At 57.5% G+C, this 21,453-nt stretch overlaps 4 protein-coding genes across 5 annotated transcripts in view; 3 read left to right on the top strand and 1 right to left on the bottom strand.

Annotated features, from left to right (window-relative positions):
• LOC135405985 (class II histocompatibility antigen, B-L beta chain-like) overlaps positions 1-1,790 on the top strand; it is a 4,275-nt gene extending 2,485 nt beyond the window's left edge. The window contains exon 5 of the mRNA XM_064640497.1: positions 1,677-1,790. Within this exon, the coding sequence (XP_064496567.1) occupies positions 1,677-1,790 (114 nt within the window). The remainder of the gene's footprint in view (positions 1-1,676) is intronic.
• The window catches only part of LOC135404424 (class I histocompatibility antigen, F10 alpha chain-like), a 538,949-nt gene that overhangs the window by 77,227 nt on the left and 440,269 nt on the right, over positions 1-21,453 (bottom strand). The gene's annotated exons all lie outside the window — the stretch shown is intronic.
• LOC135404449 (class II histocompatibility antigen, B-L beta chain-like) lies at positions 1,730-4,294 on the top strand. The gene is made up of 5 exons (XM_064639202.1): positions 1,730-2,013; positions 2,522-2,791; positions 3,420-3,701; positions 4,000-4,106; positions 4,216-4,294. Exons 1-5 carry the CDS (start codon positions 1,929-1,931, stop codon positions 4,222-4,224), a joined length of 753 nt encoding a protein of 250 aa, XP_064495272.1. The 5' UTR covers positions 1,730-1,928; the 3' UTR covers positions 4,225-4,294.
• LOC135405986 (zinc finger and SCAN domain-containing protein 22-like) lies at positions 14,410-19,681 on the top strand. Its single transcript, XM_064640498.1, has 3 exons — positions 14,410-14,493; positions 14,638-15,135; positions 19,677-19,681. Exons 1-3 carry the CDS (start codon positions 14,442-14,444, stop codon positions 19,679-19,681), a joined length of 555 nt encoding a protein of 184 aa, XP_064496568.1. The 5' UTR covers positions 14,410-14,441.

The raw sequence follows: 21,453 nt of genomic DNA on the forward strand, positions 1-21,453 counted from the left end.
TGGCCCCCGCGGCAGCCCCGGGGCTGGGGGGTTCGGGGGGGTCCGTGGGCTGCGGGGAGGGGGGAGCTCAGGGCCCACCAAAAATGGGCATCCAGGGCTCCCAAATCTCAGGGCAACCCAAAAACACCCATCCGGGGCTTCCGCAGCTCAGGGGAACCTCAAACAGAGGATAAAGTTGTCCCGATGCTCAGAGTTGCCCCAAACAAGAGGGAGATGGGGGGCTGAGGGTGCCCAATCCCCCTTTTTCTGGCATTTTTGGTAGTACCCAAACCCCTGTTTTCCACGACTTTTGGGGACCTGGGGGTTCTCTGCATTTTGGGGGGGAGGGGGGTCTGGTTGTGCCCAAATAGCCCTTTGAGTAAGATGTGGGGGCTCTGGGGGTGCTCAACACCTGCTGTTACCAGGTTCTTGTGGTATGGGGGTGCCCAAACCCACCTATTCGTCGGGTTTTGGGAAGCTGTCACTGCCCAACGCCCCCCTCCCCCTCCCCCCCATGTTCCCAGAAATTTTGGGATCTTGGTGTGCCCAAACCTCTGTTTTCCCACAATATTTGGGGTCTGTGTGTGCCAAATTCCCCCTGTTCCCTCAGGGGCTGGCAGTGCCCAAAGCCACTTTTTCCAGAATTTTCCAAAGTCTGGGAGTGCCAAAAGCCCGGTTTTCCCTGATTTTGTGGGCCTGGACCTGCACAATGTGAGGATTTTGAGGGGTTGGGTGTGACTAAACATCCTTGTCCCAAAGATTTTGTGTCTCTGGACGTGCTCAAACCCCCCTGTTCCTGAGATTTTGGGTGTGTTGGGAGTGCACAAACCCCCCTGTTTCCAAGAGTTTGAAGAGGCTGGGAGCCTTTAAGTCCCTCTTTTCCAATATTTGGTGGTCTGGGAGTGCTCCAACTCCCCTGTTCCTGGAAATTTAAGGGTCTAGGAGAGCCCATACAACGCATTCCCAAGATTTTTGGGGTCTGAATATTCTCAAACACCCTTTTCCTGGGTTTTTGGGAGGCTGACATTGCCCAAACCCCCTGTTATCAGGATTTTAGAGCTCCCCACATCCCCAAACCACCTTTCTCCAGGATTTTGTAGATCTGGGAGTGCCCAAACCCCCTAGTTCCCAGGATTTTCAGAGTCCCCCCACTTCTCCCCAACAACCAGGAGTGCAGAGCACTAAGAAGCTTTACTGGGAACACTGGGAACAGCTGGGTGGGGTGAGAACAAAAGCAGGGAAGGGGGGGACAGGCGACCCCCCCAAATCAGCGCAGGGTTTGGGGGGTCCCGGCTGGGCCCGAGGCCACGGGGAGGGGCTGCGGCCGCCGGCGGCTCAGGAGCTCTGTGGGGAGAGAAAAGGGGGTGAGAGCAAAGGGGCTGGGGGGAGAGGGGGGGCACAGAGGCTGTGGGAGAGCAAGGGGGGGGTCCACGACCCCCATTTGGGGACCCCGCTTTACCTTCTCCTGCAGGTAGAAGCCGAGCCCCAGTCCCTTCCCAGCCCCCTTAAGGATCCCACCCAGACCCTCCCGGCCCCTTTAGGACCCTCCAACCCCTCTCCCAGCACCCCCAGCACCCCCCAGTCTCCCTCCCAGTTGCCCCCAGTTTCCCCCTTTCCCCCCTGGCCCCCTGCCAGTGTGCCCCCGGAGCCGTGGCTGGACATTTTTGGTGGGCCCTGAGCTCCCCCCTCCCCCGCAGCCCACGGACCCCCCGAACCCCCCAGCCCCGGGGCTGTCGCGGGGGCCCCAACGGCCCTCAGCCAATCCCAAAGCGCCCACGCCGCCCGCGCCCAATCCCAGCGCGCCGCGCTGATGACTCATCAGTCGCCGGGAAGACGCCTCGAAAAAAGGGCCCCAACTGCGCCCTCAGCCAAGCCCAGCGCGCCCCAAACCCCCCAAAACGGCGCCGCCCGGCTGGTTTTGGGCTGTCAGCAGCTGTCCGGCGCTGGGCATGGAGCGTGTGCGGGGAGCTGGGGCCGTGCTGGCGGTGCTGGTGGTGCTGGGAGCCCCCCCGGCTGCGGGCGAGGAGCTGTCGGGTGAGCGGGGGGGGCGGGCGGGAAGGGGTGTGGGGTGGGAAAGGGGGGGAAAGAGGGGGTGGGAGCCCAAAAGGTGATTAGGAGGGGGTTTGTAGGGAAGTTTGGAGTTAGTGGGAGGGTGGTGGGAGCCCGAAAGTGAGGGCGGGGGGTTCTGGGGATTGGGGGGACGGTGGGAAAGGGAGGGGGGGAAAGGGGTGGTGGGAGAGCAGGCAGAGAGGTGCCATGGGGATCCCTCGGTGTTCCTTGAGCCCTGGTGGGGGGTTCAGTTCCTGGGGCTCTGGAAGGGGTTGTATCCGCATTGTGGGGGTCCCCAACCCCGCTGTCCATCTCCGGGGGACTGATGAAGGGGTTCCCCTCACTCAAGAACCGGTGCTGGGGCGTCCGTGGGACAGAGTGGGTTGGGAAAGGGGGGTCCGGGGTGGTCCCTTGAGCTCCCACCCTGCTGTGGGGGGCTGAGGGATGATGGGTGGGGACGGGGCACCCCCTGACCCGTGTCCTGCACACACAGGGGTGTTCCAGTGGATGGGAAAACAGGAGTGTCATTTCATCAATGGCACCGAACAGGTGAGGTTCCTGGAGAGGCAATTCTACCACCGGGAGCAGCTCCTGCATTTTGACAGCGATGTGGGGGTCTATGTGGGGGACACCCCATTTGGGGAGATCCAGGCCAGAGACTACAACAGCCACCGTGAATATCTTAAGTACAAACGGGGTCAGGTGGACACGTACTGCCGGTACAACTACAAACTTGGTACCCCGTTCAGCGTGGAGAGGAGAGGTGAGCCTGGGGCAGAGCGGGTCCCCTCGGGCCCTGCCCCGGGAATGACCCTGGAGCCCCTCAAACCCTCCCTGGGAATCACCCCAGACCTCTCAGGCCTCCCTGTGCCTGTTCCCGTGGCCTTATGCCCACTCCGAGTTCCTCTCAGTCCATCCCAGTCCATCCTAGTCTCTCCCAGTGCCCCCCCCCGTCTCCACCCCACTGGGGCCACCGAGCTCACGCCCCTCAGCCAATCCCAGCGCGCCTCTCTGATGACGCTCCAGTTGCCAGGGAGACCCAAAGCAGATTTCCCTCACCACGACTCAGCCTCCCAGTCCCGAGCGCTTCCTTCCCAGTCCAGACCAGTCATTCCCAGTCCCTCTCACTTAACTCTTAGTCCCTCTCATTCCACTCTCAGACCCCCTCAATCCATTCCCAGTCGTTCTCACTTCACTCCCACATCTCTCAAATCTCTCCCCAGTGCCCCCCCCCAGCCCAGCCCCTTCTACCCCACTCTATTCCCAGTCCCTCCCACTGCCATCCCAGTCCCTCCCAGTGCCATCCCAATCCCTACCAACGTATTCTCAGCTCTGTCCCCTCCCTCCCAGTGCCCCCCAGCTGAGCCGAGTGTCTCCCCCGTCCCTCCCAGTGCCCCCCAGCGTGTCCATCTCGCTGGTGCCGTCGAGCTCCCAGCCCAGCCCCGGCCGCCTGCTCTGCTCCGTGATGGATTTCTACCCTGCGCCGGTGCAGGTGAGGTGGTTCCAGGATGGGCAGGAGCTGCCGGAGCACGTGGTGGCCACCGATGTGGTCCCCAACGGGGACTGGAGCTGCCAGGTGCTGGTGCTGCTGGAAATCCCCCCCCGGCGCGGGGTCACCTACAGCTGCCAGGTGGAGCACGTCAGCCTGGAGCACCCCCTCAGCCGGCACTGGGGTACGGCCCGGCCCCCCCAGCACCGGGGGCACACTGGCAGGGGGCCGGGGGGGAAAGGGGGCAACTGGGGGCAACTGAGAGGGAGTCTGGTGGGTGCAGGGGGTGCTGGGAGGGGGTGGGAGGGTCCTAAAGGGTCTGGGATGGGCTGGATGGGATCCCTGTAGGGGCTGGGAAGGGCCTGGTAGGAGGTTTGAGGGACCCCCGGGTGGGCTGGGGGAGAGTGGGCCGGGCTCTGTGGGGTGCCGGGGGGTGCGTGGGAGGAGGTTTTGGGGGTGCTGACCCCCCCGGCTCCCCCCAGAGATGCCACCGGACACCGTCCGCAGCAAGATCCTGGTGGGGGTCGGGGGCTTCGTCTTGGGCTTGGTCTTCCTGGCGCTGGGGCTCGGCTTCTACCTGCGGGAGAAGGTAAAGGGGGGTCCTCAGATGGGGGTCGTGTCCCCCCCTTGCTCTCCCACAGCCTCTCTGCCCCCCCATTCCCCCCACCCCGCTCTCACCCCCTTTTCTCTCCCCACAGAGCTCCTGAGCCGCCGGCGGCCGCAGCCCCTCCCCGTGGCCTCGGGCCCAGCTGGGACCCCCCAGTCCATCCCCACGCTGAGTTTGGGGGGTCGTGTGTCCCCCCAAGACCTGCTTTTATTCTGACCCGAGCCGGCTGCATCCAGTGTTCCCAGGAAAGCTTCCCAGTTCTCCCCAGTTCCTGTTATTGGGGGGCAGTGAGGGCAGGGGGGAGGGGATCCCTGTCATAGCTTTACTTCTTCTAAAAAACCAAGCAGGAATTTTTCTTTCCCCTGCCCCACTGGTAAAGAAAGATGTTCAATGGGGGAGGGGGCTTTGCCTTGGGTGACTCACACCCACAAAAGAACTGGCCCAGCCCACATTGCAGGTTGGGAGCCCTCAGAAGGCTCTGGGGGGTGGAGTTTTTTGCTTTCTCATGGGCAAAGGGCAAGGCCCTTCACTTTGGCCTTAACTCAGGCAAGGGGTGTGTTGGAGAGGCTCCGAGGTCCTTTTGTTCTCGGCCTGCTCATCTGGCTCTTTGCTGGTTCCCGTTTGCCTTCGTTTCCTGCGCCCTGTTCTGCCCCCAGCCCGGACCTGCTCGGACTTCACGGGACAGGTTTGACCCCCCTAGAGAGGAACCTTTTGGGGAGGAGGTCGCCCTTTCCCTCCTGCGCTCCCGTGTTGGCAGTGGCGTGTGTTCATCGGCCAAAAGGGGGAATTCCCGGCCACAGCCAGCCACAGACAGCGGGAGTTTTGTGGGAAGAGCCCCTTCTTCCCCTTTTCCACTTTTTCCCCTTTTTGTTGTTCTGCCAATACACAGATATCCTTTAATAAAGAGCTGTTATTTTTCCTTTTTCCATACTGCTTCAACTGGAATCTCTTAATTTCTGATTTACAGTTGCTTACAGGGAGGAGTTTGGTTTTCCTCATAACTCATCCCCCTTAGCAAAACACTTCAGTCTCATCCAACTGAGATAGGTGCTGCCCCATGCTCCTGCCCTTACCATTGCACATCCCCACATCCCAGAGCCCCAGCAAGAGCCCTGAGGAATGAGGCAGGCACAGGATCTCCCTTCCCAGGGCTGGGGGTCAGGCCTTGGCCCTTTGCAAGAACAAAACAAAGCCAGATTTATTCAGCATCACAGACCCCGGGACTTTGCTTGTCCCCACCTGTCATCACTGCCTCCAGTTTTCGGCTCTGACTGGAAGCAGGGGACAATTTCTGAGTGCTGGCCCTCAGTGGGACCCATTAACGCCAGGAGAAACTGTGGACTTGGATCTGACTTGGAATTCTTCAGAGGTTTCTTTAACTTGCTCTCTGTCTGATGTTCAGGGACTCATCCCCAACCCCCAAGGGTCATTCAGTGCCTGGGGCTGTGTCTGTGCTGCTGAGCTGGGCCGGGCTCCTGGCACACAGGGAGCTCCTGGCAAGCGGGCAGCGCTGCAGAGAGACAGCTCTGCCCAGGAGCAGCTCCTCTGCACAGCCCAGCAGGGCTGAGGGCACTGCCAGGGCAGCTCAGGGACACCAGCAGGGCACAGGCAGAGCTTCAAGGGGCTCAGGGTTGGGAGGGTGACTGAGAGCTCCCTGCAGGAGGAATCTTGGCAGGGCTGCACACGGGCAGTCTGTGGCTGCAGGGCAGTGCAGGGGCAGCTCCTGGAGGCATCTCCTAATTCTGGCCCAGCCCCAGCTGATGGGATGGGTGAGGAGGGGGCTGTTGGGGGGCACTTTGGCAGAGCTGTGAAGCCGGGGGTGCAACCAGGGGTGCCCAGGGCTGTGGGGCAGAGCAGGGTCCTGCAGCCCAGGGCACTGTTGGGGAGGGACTCTGCTGCCTGCCAGGGGCAGCTCTCAGCTGGCCCAGGGAGCTGCTCCAGGGCTGGGGGAGAAGGGCTGTTCAAGGAGCAAACCCCAATTGACAGGGGAAGGCAGGGCAGGGCCCTTCTGCTGTCGAGACGGTGCAGCACATGTCAGGAATGATCACAGCTCCAAATGACTGCTGGGGGTTTCTAAGAGGAATTTTCAGGAAATGCAGCAAGGCAGGGGCATCCTGAAAGGGAAGGATCCTGTACTTCCAGTGTTCTGCTTCGGGTTCCCAGGGACGGGCAATGGGAAAGATCAATTCATGTCTCCATTCAGGAGGAAGCATGGAAAATCCAAAGCTGTTCTTCTTTGAGGGCAATGGTGCAGGGAGTGTCAGAAATCAGCCCCCTGGGCCTCACAGGCAGCAGCAGTGGTGCTTTTCCAGCCTCCTCAGGGTTGCTCTGCTGTTGCCATCAGAGCCTGCCCAGCCAGAGGTGCCCCTGGCAGCAGAGTGCCCTGTGCTGGGAGGGCTCTGCAGGGCAGAGCTGAGCACCCAGGGCTGGGATGGGCTCTGGATGCACTGCCAGGGCCCAGCCCTGGGCACAGGGAAGCAGCTGCTGGCAGGGACAGCTCCAGGCAGCAGAGCCTGAGCACTCCTCTGTATCGCCCTCTGCTCAGCTGCACAGGGAAAGAGGGAAGAGTTGGGAGGAATTGATTTTGCAAGTGGAGTCTTTACAAAAACCCACTTTTTTTCCAGGCATCTTTGAAGTGGATCATCCACCAACAGAGAGGTGCAAATAGCACAGGGAACCTGTGTGCTGAGCAGCAGGTCACTTGTGGGCAGAGCAACTCTCCTGAGTCTGCACTGGGGCACAGGGAGCCCTTTGGGACCTCAGAGCTGTCCAGGGTTCAGGCTGAGAGCAATGGGGAGGGTGAGAATTCCTGCCTGGTCAAGGAAAGTGCTCTCATTGAGCAGCACAGAGCTGAATTGAACAAAGTTCCCCCAAAGAAATCCAAAGAATTTGGAGGAGATTGTAAAGCAGCAGAGAATTGACTCAAGGCAGCCCTGCCCTGACTGTGCTGCCTCTCCTGTCCCCTCCCCAGCGCGGGACGCGCAGAGGCCGCCCGGCTCCCCCCAGCCAAGGCCTGCCGGGCCCCGCCAGCAGCGGCTGCTGGCCCAGTCACTCCCAGTCACTCCCAAGAGGATACCAGTTGCCCTCAAGGTGGTCCCAGTTGCTCCCAGTCCCCCCCAGGATGGTTCCTTTCCCTCTCAGGGACTCCCAGTCTGAGTCCAGTCTGGCCCCAGGCACTTTCAGTCCCTGCCTGGAGGAGGCCATTTGCCCCTGCATGGTCCCAGTTGCTCCCAGGATGATCTCAGTATGTGTCCAGTATGTGTCCCAGTATGACCCCAGGAACTTGCAGACGCTTGCAGTACAAATCCACTTTGATCCCAGTCATCCCCAGTATGGTTGCAGTGCCTCTCACATACTCCCAGTAGTATTGCAGTCACTCCCAGGATGGTCCCAGTATGAGCCCAGCAGGGGCCCAGCTGCTCCCACTCTGATCCCAGTTGCCCCCAGTGTGGTTGCTCCAGGATGGATCAGGAATGGGGACCCCTTTGTGCCCCTCCCTTGTGTCACTTGGGGGGACATCTGCACCCCAACACAGCATCCAACACATCCCAAAGTGTACTGGGACCCCCTTGAACCTGGGAATTGAGGGGAAACATTGAAAAACCCTTGTCAGAGAGAAAATTGGGTGACCCGACTCCTGGATGCTTTTAGGAAAGAGTTCTAAACATTTCTTGATGAATGGAGGGGGTGTGTGACTTTTTTATTCTTGACATTTCCAATTCTCCATTTGGGGGCAGGATGTCCTCTGGGTCAATGTTTTGTTCCCTTTGCAGTGAGTGCAGCCTCAGAGGGCTGAGCCCTCTCTGGCTGGGCTTGGCCTCTCCTGCAGAGACTCAGGCCTGGCTGGGCTGCCCCAGGCAGACGCTGCAGGAAGAAGAGCTCAGGCCGCCTGGCTCTGGTGTCCCTGGGGCTCAGCCTGTGCCCCATTGCTGTGCAGGGGCTGAGCCCCACCTCTGCCTCAGGGCCTTGGCCAAAGGGCTGGCAAGGAAGAGGCCCAGCAGCCTTGGGGCCTGCCCAGCTTTCCTCCTCCCTGGGGGCTCTCAGTCCTCCCCTGACACCATGTGGGCCCAAGGCCTTGCTGGCTTCGGGCTCACGGCCCGCCGGCCCCATCCCAGCGGCCTGACCCCCCTCCTTCCCCTCTCTCCAGCCTCTCCTGCCTTTTCTGGCAAAGGGCCATCCAAGGAAAACCCCGGTTCTCAGCAATGGCACCTGTGGCACGGCTGCAAGGCTCGAGTGGGCCAGGCAAGAGCAGGAGCACCGAGAGCCTGAGGAGCCAGGAGATGCCCTGGCTGGGCATCGTGCTGCTGCGGGATGAGCTGACACCTCTGCACAGTCTCTGCCCGCCCCTGCCAGCCGACTTCTGCCCAGGCTCTGGGCACGGGGACGGAGCGCTGACAGTTTTCAGCCACCGCGCTGTTCCACAGAGGCTGTGATGTCACAAGGCCCTTGCCTGGCAGCCAGGAGATGGGCAAGGCAAGGCAAGGACGGAGCCTCGGAGCCACCAGCACGCTGTCCCCAAAGGTTGGGGTGGCACAGAAGCCCAGAGTCCCTGAGGTTGGCAGAGACTTGTGAGATCAACTGGCGTCCAGCCTACGCCCCATCCCCAGCACGTCAAGCAGACCACGGCACTCAGTGCCATGGCCAGTCTTTGCTTAAACTCTTCCAGGGACGGTGACTCCACCACCTCCCTGGGCAGCCCAAAAAGCTCTGAGGCATCACACCTCTTCTTTTACAGTTCTATCACAACTTTTTATAAGTCAATCATATTATATTATAGAACTCCACTTCTATGTTGGTTACGTACACCTTTTATGTACCTTTATGTACCTTTTATAAACCTTTTAATGTGTTAATAAAATCCCAGGGATCTTGCTTGGAACTCCCCGCATCCAGGGACTGAGAGGATCTCCCTGAATAACATTTTCAGTGGGCACTGGAATCCTCAGGGTCCTGGAACCCCTGGAGCATCAACAGCTTTGTCCCTCCAAAGGGGTCCCAATTTGTTTCCAATGGTTCAAGGATACAAAATAAACCAAATGCCAGTTTCCAAACCAAATCAACTTATAAGTCCAGAAATCACAAGTTAATATCCAAAATACCAGAAAGGATTTCTTCAAGATTCTTTCTTTGCAACCTGAAGTACCCATAATACAAAAGAAACCAAATACCTGCTTCCAAAACCAAATAAACCAAATACCAGTTCCAGAACCAAGTAAACCAATGAGTCCAGACTCCCAAATTAATATCCAAAATCATGGCTGGGCTTCGCGAACGAAGATTTGGGAAGGGCTCTGCCCACATTTGCTACAAGCACACTGGTGGCTAAAGAGGCCAATGTGAGATAGACACGTCCAGTTGCAAAAGGCAGAGCAGAAAGACTCCTTGGATGGGATCGACAGGACACGGTTCTTTCTGCGTTGTCTTTTCTCCTCGATGGTGATCCTGCTGCGTTCTCAAAGGAAGCAGCAGCGTTAGAGATGGGGTGTCTCCAGACCTCCCGACTGGAGGCCAGAGTAGACCAGTGATGAAGATCAATGTGGCCAAGGCTCAGATGTTGTTTCAGGCAGTCCTTGTATCTCCTCTTCGGGGCTCCTCTCTCGCGGCAGCCGGTGGCAAGTTCACCCCAGAGCACGATCTTAGGGAGGGGGTGGTTGGTCCTTCATCTGGAGACGTGCCCTGCCCAGCACAGCTGTGTTCTCAGCAACATGGCCTCAATGCTTGTGACTGCTGCCTGTTCTAGAACAGATGGATTGGTCACATCATCTGACCAGTGGATGTTTAGGATTGTATGGAGGCAGCGTTGATGGAAGCGTTCCAGGAGTCGCAGGTGGTGGCTGTAGATGACCCATGATTGGATCCATATAAAAGAGTAGACAGCACAATGGCTCTGTAAACACTGATATTTGTGCTTTTCTTCAAGTGTTTATTTTGCCAAACTCTTTTATGGAGTTTTCCAAAAGCACTAAATGCCTTTGCTAACCTGTTGTCCATCTCTCCGTCAATCTCACCATCCGAGGAGATGAGGCTCCCTAGGTAATTAAACTGCTGGACTGATTTGAGCTCTGATTGGCCAATGGTGATATAGGGATGATGGAAGACTTCCTGAGGTGCAGGTTGATGGAGAACTTCTGTTTTCTTTAAGCTGACTTCCAGTCCAAAGAGCTCAGCAGCCTCAGCAAAGCAGGATGTTAAACGCTGCAGAGCTGCTTCTGTGTGAGTGACGAGGGCGGCGTCATCAGCATAAAGCAGCTCCTGGACAAGATGGTTTAAGGTCTTGGTGTGGGCCTTCAGTTGCCTTAGGTTGAAAGGGCTTCCATCAGTACGGTATCGAATGTAGATCCCGTCCTGATCATCGAGGTCTGCCATGGCCCTTTGGAGCATCATGCTAAAGAAGACTGTGAATAGGGTAGGAGCGAGAACGTAGCCTTGTTTCACACCATTCTTAATTAAAAAGGGCTCAGAAAGTGCATTGCCATATCTGACTTGGCCGTGCTGATCCTCATGGAGTGAGATGATCATTTTAAGGAACTTGGAGGGACAACCTAAACGTTCCAAAATCTGCCACAGACCTTTTCTGCTCACAGTATCAAAAGCCTTGGTGAGGTCAACAAAGGTTCCATAGAGACCTTTGTTCTGTTCCCTGCACTTCTCTTGCAGTTGTCTGAGGACAAATACCATGTCTGTGGGGCTCCTGTGGCTCTGACTTCTCTAATGTATCCATATATAAAACTCGATAACTTCCTTTTTAGAGCCTATTTACCTAAATTAGTTCATTTGACTTACATATATTAAGGGATGGCTTTATTTCCTGGTATATTTTTCCTGATGAAATAAATAATCCAACAGTTCTGCTGGAGCCCAAGTTCTTAAATCACTGGAGTTTTCATTGCATGTATTGTGTAATAGGTTGAAAAATTCCTTAGCTGGCAGCTGGAACAAAACTCCATCCAGCTCCCAGGGCTTTCAAACCTCCTTCTTAAACAGCAGGAAGAGCCCCAGTAGATGCCCAAGTGCTGCAGAATGGCAGGAAATGCAGGCAGTGCAATGGTTGCAGTGTGTGAATCTCTGCAGTTCAGCAGAGGCTCCTCATCCCTCTGGAGCAGGGAGGTCACTGCTGGGAAGTTGTGCTGTGCAGAAGCCTTGAGCTCCTGTGGCAGGACGAGCACAGGGCAGTGCCACGGCCTTTGTGGGGAAGATCCTGCCGGGCCTGCCAAGTGCTGCTGCTCTTTGGAAAGCGGGAGAGTTGTGGGTCCTTGCGAGGAGGAGAATGAAGATGTTCAGCAGCAGAAAGCAGAGCAGAGCAGTGCCCTCCTTTTGTCCGGGACTGCCGAGGGGGCACTGACCCTGGCGAGCCCTGAGCCAGGAGCAGCAGGAGGGCAGTGTAAACCAGACAGCCCTGGAACAGCACGAGAGGCTGCAGAGGCGGAGAAGGAATTCTGCGGGAATACTCAACTCCGGAATGCTGCTGGAAGCGTCCCTTTGGCCCCTAGAATTGCCCTGGGACTTTGGTACCAGGCTTTGCTGCTCTCCTGCTGCAGTGAGTCAATGGGAGCTGCCGGGTGCTGTGGGCTGGCGATGCCGTGGGGAGCAGCTGCCCGGCCGTGGTGCCCCTTGCCGTGGGTGCCGTGCGGGCTGACGGTGCCGGCGGGTTCCGTGGCAGCGCCGGAGCCCGGCGGGATCCGCAGCGCGTCCCGCCCGGCGCTGCAGGACCGGCAACGGGAGCGAGTGCTGCCAGGCCTTGGGAAAGCTGCGACCTGCAGGAGCTGTCAGGGCTCCAAGGCACAGCCCGGGGGGCCAGCAGAGACACAGAGTTCCTGCTGTGCCCATTTCCGTTCCTGCCATGCCCATTCCCATTGCTGGTAATGCCCAGCCTGGTCCCAGTGTCCCCGTTCCTGTCCCCAGTGTCCCCATCCTGGTCCCCCACATTCTCATTCCCGCTCCAGGTGTTCCCATTACCAGGTGTTGGTAATGCCCCACCTGTTCCCCATGACCCCATCCTGGTCCCCCATGTCCCCATTCCCATTCCTGGTGTTGCCATTCCCAACTCCTGATGTCCCCATTCCCAGTTCCTGTTGTCCCCAACCTTTTGCTGGCTTTCCCATCCTGTTCCTGGTGTCCTCATCCCTTTCCCCATTGTCTCCTGGTGTTCCCATTCCCTCTTCCTGGTGTCCCCAGCCTGCTCTTGGTATCCCCATTCCCAACTTCTGGTGACTCCAACTTGTTCCCAGTGTCCCCATCCTGGTCCCCCAAGTCCCCATTCCCTTTCCTGCTGTCCCCAACCTGCTCCCAGTGTCCCCCATTCCTGTCCCCCTTGTTCCCATCCTGGTCTTCCACATCCCCATTCCCAGTGTTCCTATCCCAGTCCTGACGTCCCCATTCCTATTCCTGGTGTCCCCAGCCTGTTCCCAGTGTCCCCATCCAAGCCCCCCCGTCCCCATTCCTGGTTCCCACAGAGGAACTGCCGGATGCCGGAGGAGGGAGCCAGGATTTATTGCCCAAAGCAGGAGATTTTCACACCCAAACTAAGCCTCAGGAATAATTGTGGTCCTGGGTTTCACACGGGAAAAAGCAGGAAGTTGATCCATCGGGAAGAGCCGCAGGGGGGCCGGGGTGGGTGGGAGCAGCGGGATGAGCTCTGCCAGCAGCTCCTGCCTTTCCGCAGGGAGAGGGAAGGGGCAGATCCAGCTCCAGGATCGCTCAGGCTGTGATTCCTGCTGGGATGAGAGTGGGGAAAGGAGTCACCATGTCCCCGTTCCCATCCCAGGGGATGGAGCCGGCTGTGGAGACCAGGGAGAGTAGGAACTGCTCTGGATTCCCTCCTGATCCTGCTCCATCCATCCAACCCCAATCCCACCCCAATCCCACTCCAGAATCCAGCCCTTATCCCAGTCCACAATTCCACCTGATCCCACTCTGGAATCCTGTCCTAGTTAGAACAGCTGGGACCGATTCCTCACTGGATGGGTGTAGCCCAAAACTGTGTATTCTATGGCCTTCCATGCCATTTTCCCAGGAACTGTTGTTGGCGGGGGGGAGGCCTGTGAGGTGGGGGGGGGTGTTCCTGTCCTCATATCCTTTTATGGAATTCCCCTCTCTGAGTATCCTCATAGCCTTTTATGGAATTCCCCGCTCTGAGGGAAGAACTAAGCATCCTTTTATGGAATTCCCCGCTCTGAGGGGAGGACTGGGCATTCCTACCTGAACTGGAGAATATATAAACCTGGAGTTTCAGAACCTTTTTACCACTCGTGGGATCCAGAGGAGGACTGCAGCTCACCGCTCTCAACCAGCCTGAGACCACCCCCCTCAACTTGACTGCAACCACCACTTTTGACCAGACTGCAACAGCTCTCCCACCAGCAGGTATTTTTCCCCTCTCCCTTTATTTTGGACTGGGAGGGGCCACGGAACACCACTTTGTTGATGGCCTAGGGTTCTGGGTTCTACATTTGGGTTTTGTGGATTAAAACCAATTGCTTGTCTGTATAATCAGACTTATTGGGCAAGGGGGGCCCAAGGGGGGCCCAAGGGGGCTGGGCCAGGGGGGGAAGGGCTGCAGGGGGCGGATCCTGGAGGAGGAATTTCGCCAAAAGCGGCGGCCCAGCCGAGGGAGGAGCCGAGCGGGAGCACAAAGAAGAGCAGCCAAAAGGTCCTGGCGGTCGCTCGGCAATGGCGGGGGGGGCGAGAGCGGTTTGGGGGCCCCCCTGAGAGCCGGGGGGAACCCCGGTAGCCGCGGAGTGGGGAGAGCAGAGAGGGGCGATCCCGGAGCTGGGGGACCCCCGGAATGCTGGAGGGGGGGAGCAGAGAGGGAGCGCCGGGCCCCTTAAGCGGGGGTCCCGGAGAGGGGGAAGGCCTTGGAGTGTGGAGAGGAGGGGGGGCCTTGAGGCGGGGTGGGAGCCGAGAGCGCCAAGAGGTTTGCGAGGGTGGGAGGCGAGAGAGGAGGGCCGGCCGGCCCCGGGAGGCAGAGTGGGGAGAAGTGAGCCCTGGGACCCCCCTGGCAACACTAAAGGGGACCCCGGAGAGTGGGAACCCCCCGGAACCGCGGGACCCCCGGCAGCCGGGAGAAGGGGGAACCCCAATGCAGGCAGAAGTGCCATCAGGCCAGACAGGGGGGACACCCCTAATCCCAGAGAGCAGAGAGGGGGAACTCCTGGGAGGGGTTTTTGGGCTGAATGTTGGTGTTTTGGAGGTTATTATGGACACAAGATGCGTGGTGAGTCCTAGAGCTGGACTTGGGCAGGAGGAACCCCCAAGGCAACGCACTCACTCCTTCTTTTCCCCCCCCATCAGGATTTCTGCTTCCCAAAGCTTGGGCGGATGGAGGAGGAGGCTGCGAGGAAGAGGAAGATGCCGCGGGCCCCCCAGGCAGGTGAGGAGGAAGTCAGTGCCCCTTTGGGTCGGTCTTTTGTTTTTTGTGGCCGTCCTGCCGGGGCCGGAGTTGGGGGGATGTCCTTGGGCTTCCCTGTGGGCCGGAGGCAAATCCCCTGCGTGTCCTTGTTGCTTCCTGCCCCAGGCCCCGAGGTGAGGCCGGAGAGTGCGGAGGACAAATCCCGGCGGCAGAGCCTGGTGGGAGAGGCCGTTTTGAAGGGCTCCCCGGCGCAGGAAGGCAGCGGGGAGGAAAAGGGCCGGAGATGCCTCCGCAGAAAGGGCTCCAAAGCCAGCCCAGGGGGCTGTGAGGAGGAAAGAGCCAGCGTGTGCCGGGAAGGCGGCCGGAGCTTGAGGCGGAGCTGCGAGCTGGTGGTCCCTGAGCAGCCTCCCAGCAGGGAAAAGTGCTTCAGGTGTTTGGAATGTGGGAAGAGCTTCAGCAGGAGTACCCACCTCCTGAGGCACGAGCACATCCACACTGGGGAACGGCCCTACACGTGTGGGGAGTGTGGGAAGAGCTTCAAACGGAGCTCCCACCTGCTCCAACACCAGATGATACACAGTGGGGAAAGACCCTACACATGTGGGGAGTGTGGGAAGAGCTTCAATCAGAGCTCCAACCTCCGCATGCACCGTCGCATCCACAGTGGGGAACGGCCCTACACATGTGGGGAGTGTGGGAAGAGTTTCACTCAGAGCTCCCACCTGCTCCAACACCAGATGATCCACAGTGGGGAAAGGCCCTACATGTGTGAGGAATGTGGGAAGAGCTTCACTCGGAGCTCCCACCTGCTCCGACACCAGATGATCCACAGTGGGAAAGGCCCTACACGTGTGCGGAGTGTGGGAAGAGCTTCAGGGACAGCTCCAGCCTTTGCAAACACCGTTGCATCCACACCAGGGAATGGCCCTACAAGTGCTCAGAATGTGGGAAGAGCTTCAGCACAAGCACCAAGCTGCTCAGCCAGCAGCACATCCACACTGGGGAACAGCCCTACACGTGTAGGGAATGTGGGACAGCTCCACCCTCTACACCCACCATCGCCTCCACATCAGGGAGAGGCCCCACAACTGTGGGGAGTGTGGGAAGAGCTTCACGCAGAGCTCTTCCTTGACCTCCCACCAACGGACCCACCGGTAAGAGAAGCCCCGAGTGCCCCGACTGCGGGAAGAGCTTCGGCCGCTGCTCCAACTCCATCAGCCATGGGAGGACCCGTGTTGGATGATCCACAGGGACCCCCGTTGGGCACAGACCTGGTGTGCTGGTTTTAAGGTAAACCAGCAGGGGAAATGACAGCGGTGACATCACGGGGACATCGATGACATCACAGGGAGAGCGGTGACATCACAGGGACAGCGGTGACATCACAGGGACATTGGTGACATCACAGGGACAGTGGTGACATCACAGGGACAGTGGTGACATCACCGGGGGTTAATTTTGGTGTGAAAATCTCCTGCTTTGGGCAATAAATTCTGGCTCCTCCTCCGGCATCCGGCAGTTCCTCCCTGGGAACCTGGAATGGGAATTGGGACAGGGGGAATGGGAATGGGGACCCCTGGAATGGGAATGGGAACACCTAGAATGGGAATGGAGGCACCTGGGAGCAGACTGGGAACAAGAGGAATGGGAATGGAGACATCAGGACCTGGGAATGGGGGCACCTGGATTGGGAATGGGGACACCGGGGAGAGGGATGGAGACACTGTGAGCAGGTTAGGGACAGCAGGAATTGGAATGGGAACACCAGGAATTGGAATGGAGACACCAGGGACTGGGATGGGAACACCTGGAATGGGAATGGGAATTCATGGAATGGGAATGGGAACACCTGGAATGGGAATGGGAATTCGTGGAATGGGAATGGGAACACCTGGAATGGGAATGGGAACATTGGGAGCAGGTTGGGGACACCAGAAATGGGAATGGGAACATCTGGGATTGGAATGGGGTCACCTGGAATGGGAATAGGGAAAACAGAGGTGGGATTGGAACACCTGGAATGGGAATGGGGACAATAGGAATGGGAATGGAGACCCCTGGAATGGGAATGGGAACACCGAGAACTGGGAATGGGGAAAACAGAAGTGGGATGGGAAAACCAGGAATGGGAGGAGGGACAATAGGAATGGGAATGGGGACACCTAGAATGGGATGGAACACCTGGAAAGGGAATTGGAACACCTGGAAAGGGAATTGGAACACGTGGAATGGGAATGGGAACTCCTGGAATGGGAATGGGAACTCCTGGAATGGGAATGGGGACACCTGGAATGGGATGGGAACAACTAGAATGGGATGGGAACACCTGGAACAGGAGTGCAAACCCGTGGAATGGGAATGGGAACACCCGGGCCCGGGCTGTGTCCCTGGTGAAACAGGAGGCCAGGCCCAAAAGAGTTCACTAAGAAATTTGGGCCTGCTAACAAGCTCCCAACAGCCAAGACCATCTGGGCTCGTTCTGTTCTACTGACTGGAGCAAAGCTTCAGAGAATAGTACAGGAACATGTCCTAGGCCTAGAGGGGATAAATTGGAGAGACAGCAGGATCAGGGAGACATTGGAATAGGAGGAATAGGCCGGGAGCCAGGGCTTTTTCCAAGCTTCAGTGAGCGGGTCAAGAACAATGGAAGAGAAGGAAGGTCAAGCTGAGGAAGATGAGTTGAAGCCCCCAGAGCCATGGAGGAAGAGTGGAAGTCCCCTCAGGATTGAGGGCCAAGAGAAGCACCGCCCCAAGCCCCGCCTGAGCTCCACCTATACTCCGCCTATTATTAATATGCAGAGATAGAGGTTGGAATCACTTGAATATGCATTTAATCACAGCTGAAGATTGTATAAAAATGCTGATTTTGTGTGAAGCCTTTGAGCAAGTTTGTCCAGCGTGAGCTGGCTTGCTCCCAACGTTGAATAAACAAATACCTTGCTGCTTAAAGATAAAAAAGTCTCTGAGCAGTTTCTCAGTCCGATTTTTCGGATTCAGCGCCCAGTCAGTCCCAGGATGATCCCAGTCACTCCTGGTCTCTCCCAGTTGCTCCCAGTTTCCTCCATGTGTCCCACTCATTCCCAGTTGCCTCCAGAAGCTTCCAGCATGATCCCAGTTGCTCACAACCACTTCCAGTCATCCACAGTGCACTCCCAGTTGCTCCCAGTATGACCCCAATCACCTCCTGCATGATCCCACTCACTCTTGATATGATCCCAGTATGACCCCAGTCACCCTCAGTGTGGTCTCAGTTGCTCCCAGCATGGGCCAAGCTGCTCCCACTGTGATCCCAGTATGATCCCAGTTGTCCCCATCATGGTCCCAGTTGCTCCCAGTTGCCCCTAGCACAGATCCAGTCACTCCAAGTATGATCCCAGTCCTCCCTCCTGACAGTCCCACTCAATCCCAGTTGCTTCTCTTGTAAATCCAGTCACTCACAGTTCCTTCCAGTTGCCCCCAGCCTGGTCCTAATTCCCCTTCATGTAGTCCTAGCCACTCCCAGTATGGTCCCAGTTACCCCGTCCATGGTTGCAGACACTCCCAGTATATCCCAGTAGAGCCCTCAGCATGCTCATAGTCCTTCCCAGTCACTCCCAGTTATCCCAGTAACATTCCAGTTTCCACCAGTATGATCCCAGTGACTCCAAGACCCTCCCACTATATCCTATGTGGCCTCCAGTTGCTCCCAGTAGCCCTCAGTGTGGTCCCAGTTGCTCCCAGTATGATCCCTGTTGCCCCAGTTCTGGTCCTAGAGGGTCCCAGTGTGCTCCCGGGGGGTCCTGCTGGGTCCCCGTCCTGGTCCCGGTGTATCCTGATGTCCCAGTCCATCCCAGTCCATCCCAATCAGTCCCAATCCATCCCAGTCCATCCCAGTCCTTCCCAGTCCATCCCAATCCATCCCATTCCATCCCAGTCCTTCCCAGTCCCTTCCCAGCAGCCGCCGCCGTTTCCCGGGTCCTGCCCCCCCGCCCCCCCAAGATGCTGACGGGGGTCGGGGCTCCGTCTTTGCCTTCGTCTCCCTGGGCCTGCCTGGAATGAAGGGGCCGCTGGGACACTGCGGGACCTCCTGAAACCAAAGGAACCCTGGGAGAATTTGGATACTCCTGGAGTCAAGGCACAATTGGGACACTGCAGGGCCCTATGGAAAAAAAGGAACCTTGTGACACTGCGGAATTCATGGAATCCAGGGGCCTTTGTGCCAGGGGGGCCTCATGGAACCAAAGGAAGCCTGAGGTGTTTCAGAAGGTCATGGAATCAAGGGGCCACTGGGACACTGCAGGGCCTCTGGCAATTAAAGGAACACTGGGACACTGGGGCAGGACATCCCCCCTGCAATGGCCCCAAGACAATGCCCCATTTGCAAAGGGGTCAGTGCTGAGCTGAGAGGGGGCCGGGACAAGGCAGGAGATGTTGGACCCCAGACTGGTTTGACCCCAAATGAAGCCCCTGATGGTGAGGGAAGCCCTGGAGTCCAAGGACTGTCAGTCCATGGGTTTCTACCACAAAGGGCTAGTCCCCTTTGCCAGGGGCAGGTTCTTCCAACAGAACCCTTCTTGGGGGGTGTGTGGAGATTCCTGCCTTGGCTGGGGACCCCCCCAAGGTCACTGCTGGAGGCTGAGAGCAGAGATCTCCCCACGAGCGCTGCTCTAGAGGAGTTCCATCCATCTCTAATTAAGAATTCTTGCTTGTTTGTCACCTTTAGTAGAATTGCTTCAACAATTGCTTTAGTGTAGTACCCTGTCCTACCTTATCCTGTACTACTGGTAGTTTTAGTGTTTCTATTGTTCACTAAATAATTCTCATTAAAAGCTTTTGTGTCATCATTTGCAAAAATAAATAATTCATTTTCTATCAATAGATCTGATTTGCCATCTCTTAATATCTAAGTTGTAATCTTGTTTAGCTAAGACCCAATGTCCTCAGGGGGATGCTGGGATTGACCAGGGGAGTGTGAAGAAGACAGAGAGGGGATGAGAGCCAGGTACCGGCTTGGGAATTACCAGGAGGGCTTTTGAAAGGAGTGCAGGGGAAAGGGATGTCTAAGAACAAGTCCCTCAGGAGAGGGAAGCAGAGAGGCTGAGTTTTGACCCCAGCACAAAGGTGTGCAGGGCAGAGCAGAGAATATGCCCACATAAGATTCTTGTGCGTCCGTCTTTGCAGTTCTGACAGGCACTTCTTGTCACAGCCTGTCCTCTCCATTCCAGAATAGGCCCTGGCAACCAAAGAACCAACACCCCACACCATAGTGCAGACCAACCCATGTGCTTTGGGCCCTTTTGTTGTCCTATCCATTCTGGTCTATCCTCTCCATTCTGGAATAGCCCCTGGAAACCAAAGAACCAACACCTCACGCCCCCACAGTGCAGCCCCACCTGTCTGCCACGGGACTCTTTGGGATGTCACGGCCTTTCCCCCAGGAAAGAAAGCCTGGAACCTTTGGGTTTCAGATGCAGATGGGGGGCCACCCTGGGCACTCCATGGGCAGCAAGAGCTTTCTGTGCTGGTCCTTTTTGTCTGGCAGGAATCTTCAGCTCTGTTCGGTTTGGGCAGTCAGACTGGCAATATCAGTGCAGGGCTCCTGCAGGCCAAGGACAACCCTTTCCCCCAGGAAGGAAAGCTTAGAGCCTCAAGGGCTCAGGTGCAGCTGGTGGGACACCCTGGGCACTCCATGGGCAGCAAGAGCTTTCTGTCCTGCCACCTTTTGTCTGGCAGGAATCTTTGTCCCAATTCAGTTTTGGGAGTGAGACTGGCAGTTTCAGCACAGGGCTCCTGCAAGTGAACGACAGCCCTGCCCTCCAGGAAAGAAACCCCTTACCCTCGGTCTCTTCTCCTGTTCCCTAAAACACAACCTGCAGGGGAGCTTTCTGGGATCTCTTCTCTTGGGAATTGGGAAGACAGACTCACTCCCATGTTTAACACCTCAGGCAAAACCACCCTTTGAACACCTTTCCCAACCCTCCCCAACCTTTCCCAAAGCCCAGATTTTACAGGTGTCCTGTAATTCTGCCCCAATCTCACCCAAGCCCACAAACCATGACAGAAACCTCTCAGCCTCACGCTGCGTCCTTCCCATTGCTGTGCCTTATGTGCAGGCAAAAGGCCTTAAAATCAAGCACCCAAAATTCATGGCCTGTTCTTTTTCCCAGAAAAGAAGGCGTGGTGAACTCTCCAGACCAGGGAATTGGAAGATCTCCCCAAAACTCCTTTGGTACACGCTGCAGGGCCGATGATTCCTCTGCTCTGCCTCACGGTGCTACCGTGAGCCCGAAGCCAGCAAGGCCTTGGGCCCACACGGTGTCAGGGGAGGACTGAGAGCCCCCAGGGAGGAGGAAAGCTGGGCAGGCCCCAAGGCTGCTGGGCCTCTTCCTTGCCAGCCCTTTGGCCAAGGCCCCGAGGCAGAGGTGGGGCTCAGCCCCTGCACAGCAATGGGGCACAGGCTGAGCCCCAGGGACACCAGAGCCAGGCGGCCTGAGCTCTTCTTCCTGCAGCGTCTGCCTGGGGCAGCCCAGCCAGGCCTGAGTCTCTGCAGGAGAGGCCAAGCCCAGCCAGAGAGGGCTCAGCCCTCTGAGGCTGCACTCACTGCCAAGGGAACAAAACATTGGCCCAGAGGACATCCTGCCCCCAAATGGAGAACTGGAAAGGTCAAGAATAAAAAAGTCACCCCCCTCCATTCTTCAAGAAATGTTCACACCTCTTTCCTAAAAGCATCCAGGACTCGGGTCACCCAATTTTCTCTCTGAGAAGGGTTTTCCATGGTTCCCCTCAATTCCCAGGTTCAAGGGGGTCTCAGCACACTTTGGGATGTGTTGGATGCTGTGTTGGGGTGCATGTGTGTCCCCCCAAAGCTCCCTCAGAACAGGGTGACACAAGGGGGGGGCACAGAGGGGTCCCCATTTCTGATCCATCCTGGAGCAACCACACTGGGGGCAACTGGGATCAGAGTGGGAGCAGCTGGGCCCCTGCTGGGCTCATACTGGGACC

The sequence above is a fragment of the Pseudopipra pipra genome, chromosome W (genome assembly GCF_036250125.1).
Source record: "Pseudopipra pipra isolate bDixPip1 chromosome W, bDixPip1.hap1, whole genome shotgun sequence".
Lineage (NCBI taxonomy): Eukaryota > Metazoa > Chordata > Aves > Passeriformes > Pipridae > Pseudopipra > Pseudopipra pipra.

Bases quoted from the DNA above. Each gene is read 5' to 3' on its own strand.
- LOC135404449 (XM_064639202.1), top strand. From the start codon at position 1,929: ATGGAGCGTGTGCGGGGAGCTGGGGCCGTGCTGGCGGTGCTGGTGGTG. The intron at 2,014-2,521 runs GTGAGCGGGGGG...CTGCACACACAG, and splicing joins TGCGGGCGAGGAGCTGTCGG to GGGTGTTCCAGTGGATGGGA. The intron at 2,792-3,419 runs GTGAGCCTGGGG...CGTCCCTCCCAG, and splicing joins GTTCAGCGTGGAGAGGAGAG to TGCCCCCCAGCGTGTCCATC.
- LOC135405986 (XM_064640498.1), top strand. From the start codon at position 14,442: ATGGAGGAGGAGGCTGCGAGGAAGAGGAAGATGCCGCGGGCCCCCCAG. The intron at 14,494-14,637 runs GTGAGGAGGAAG...TTCCTGCCCCAG, and splicing joins GCCGCGGGCCCCCCAGGCAG to GCCCCGAGGTGAGGCCGGAG.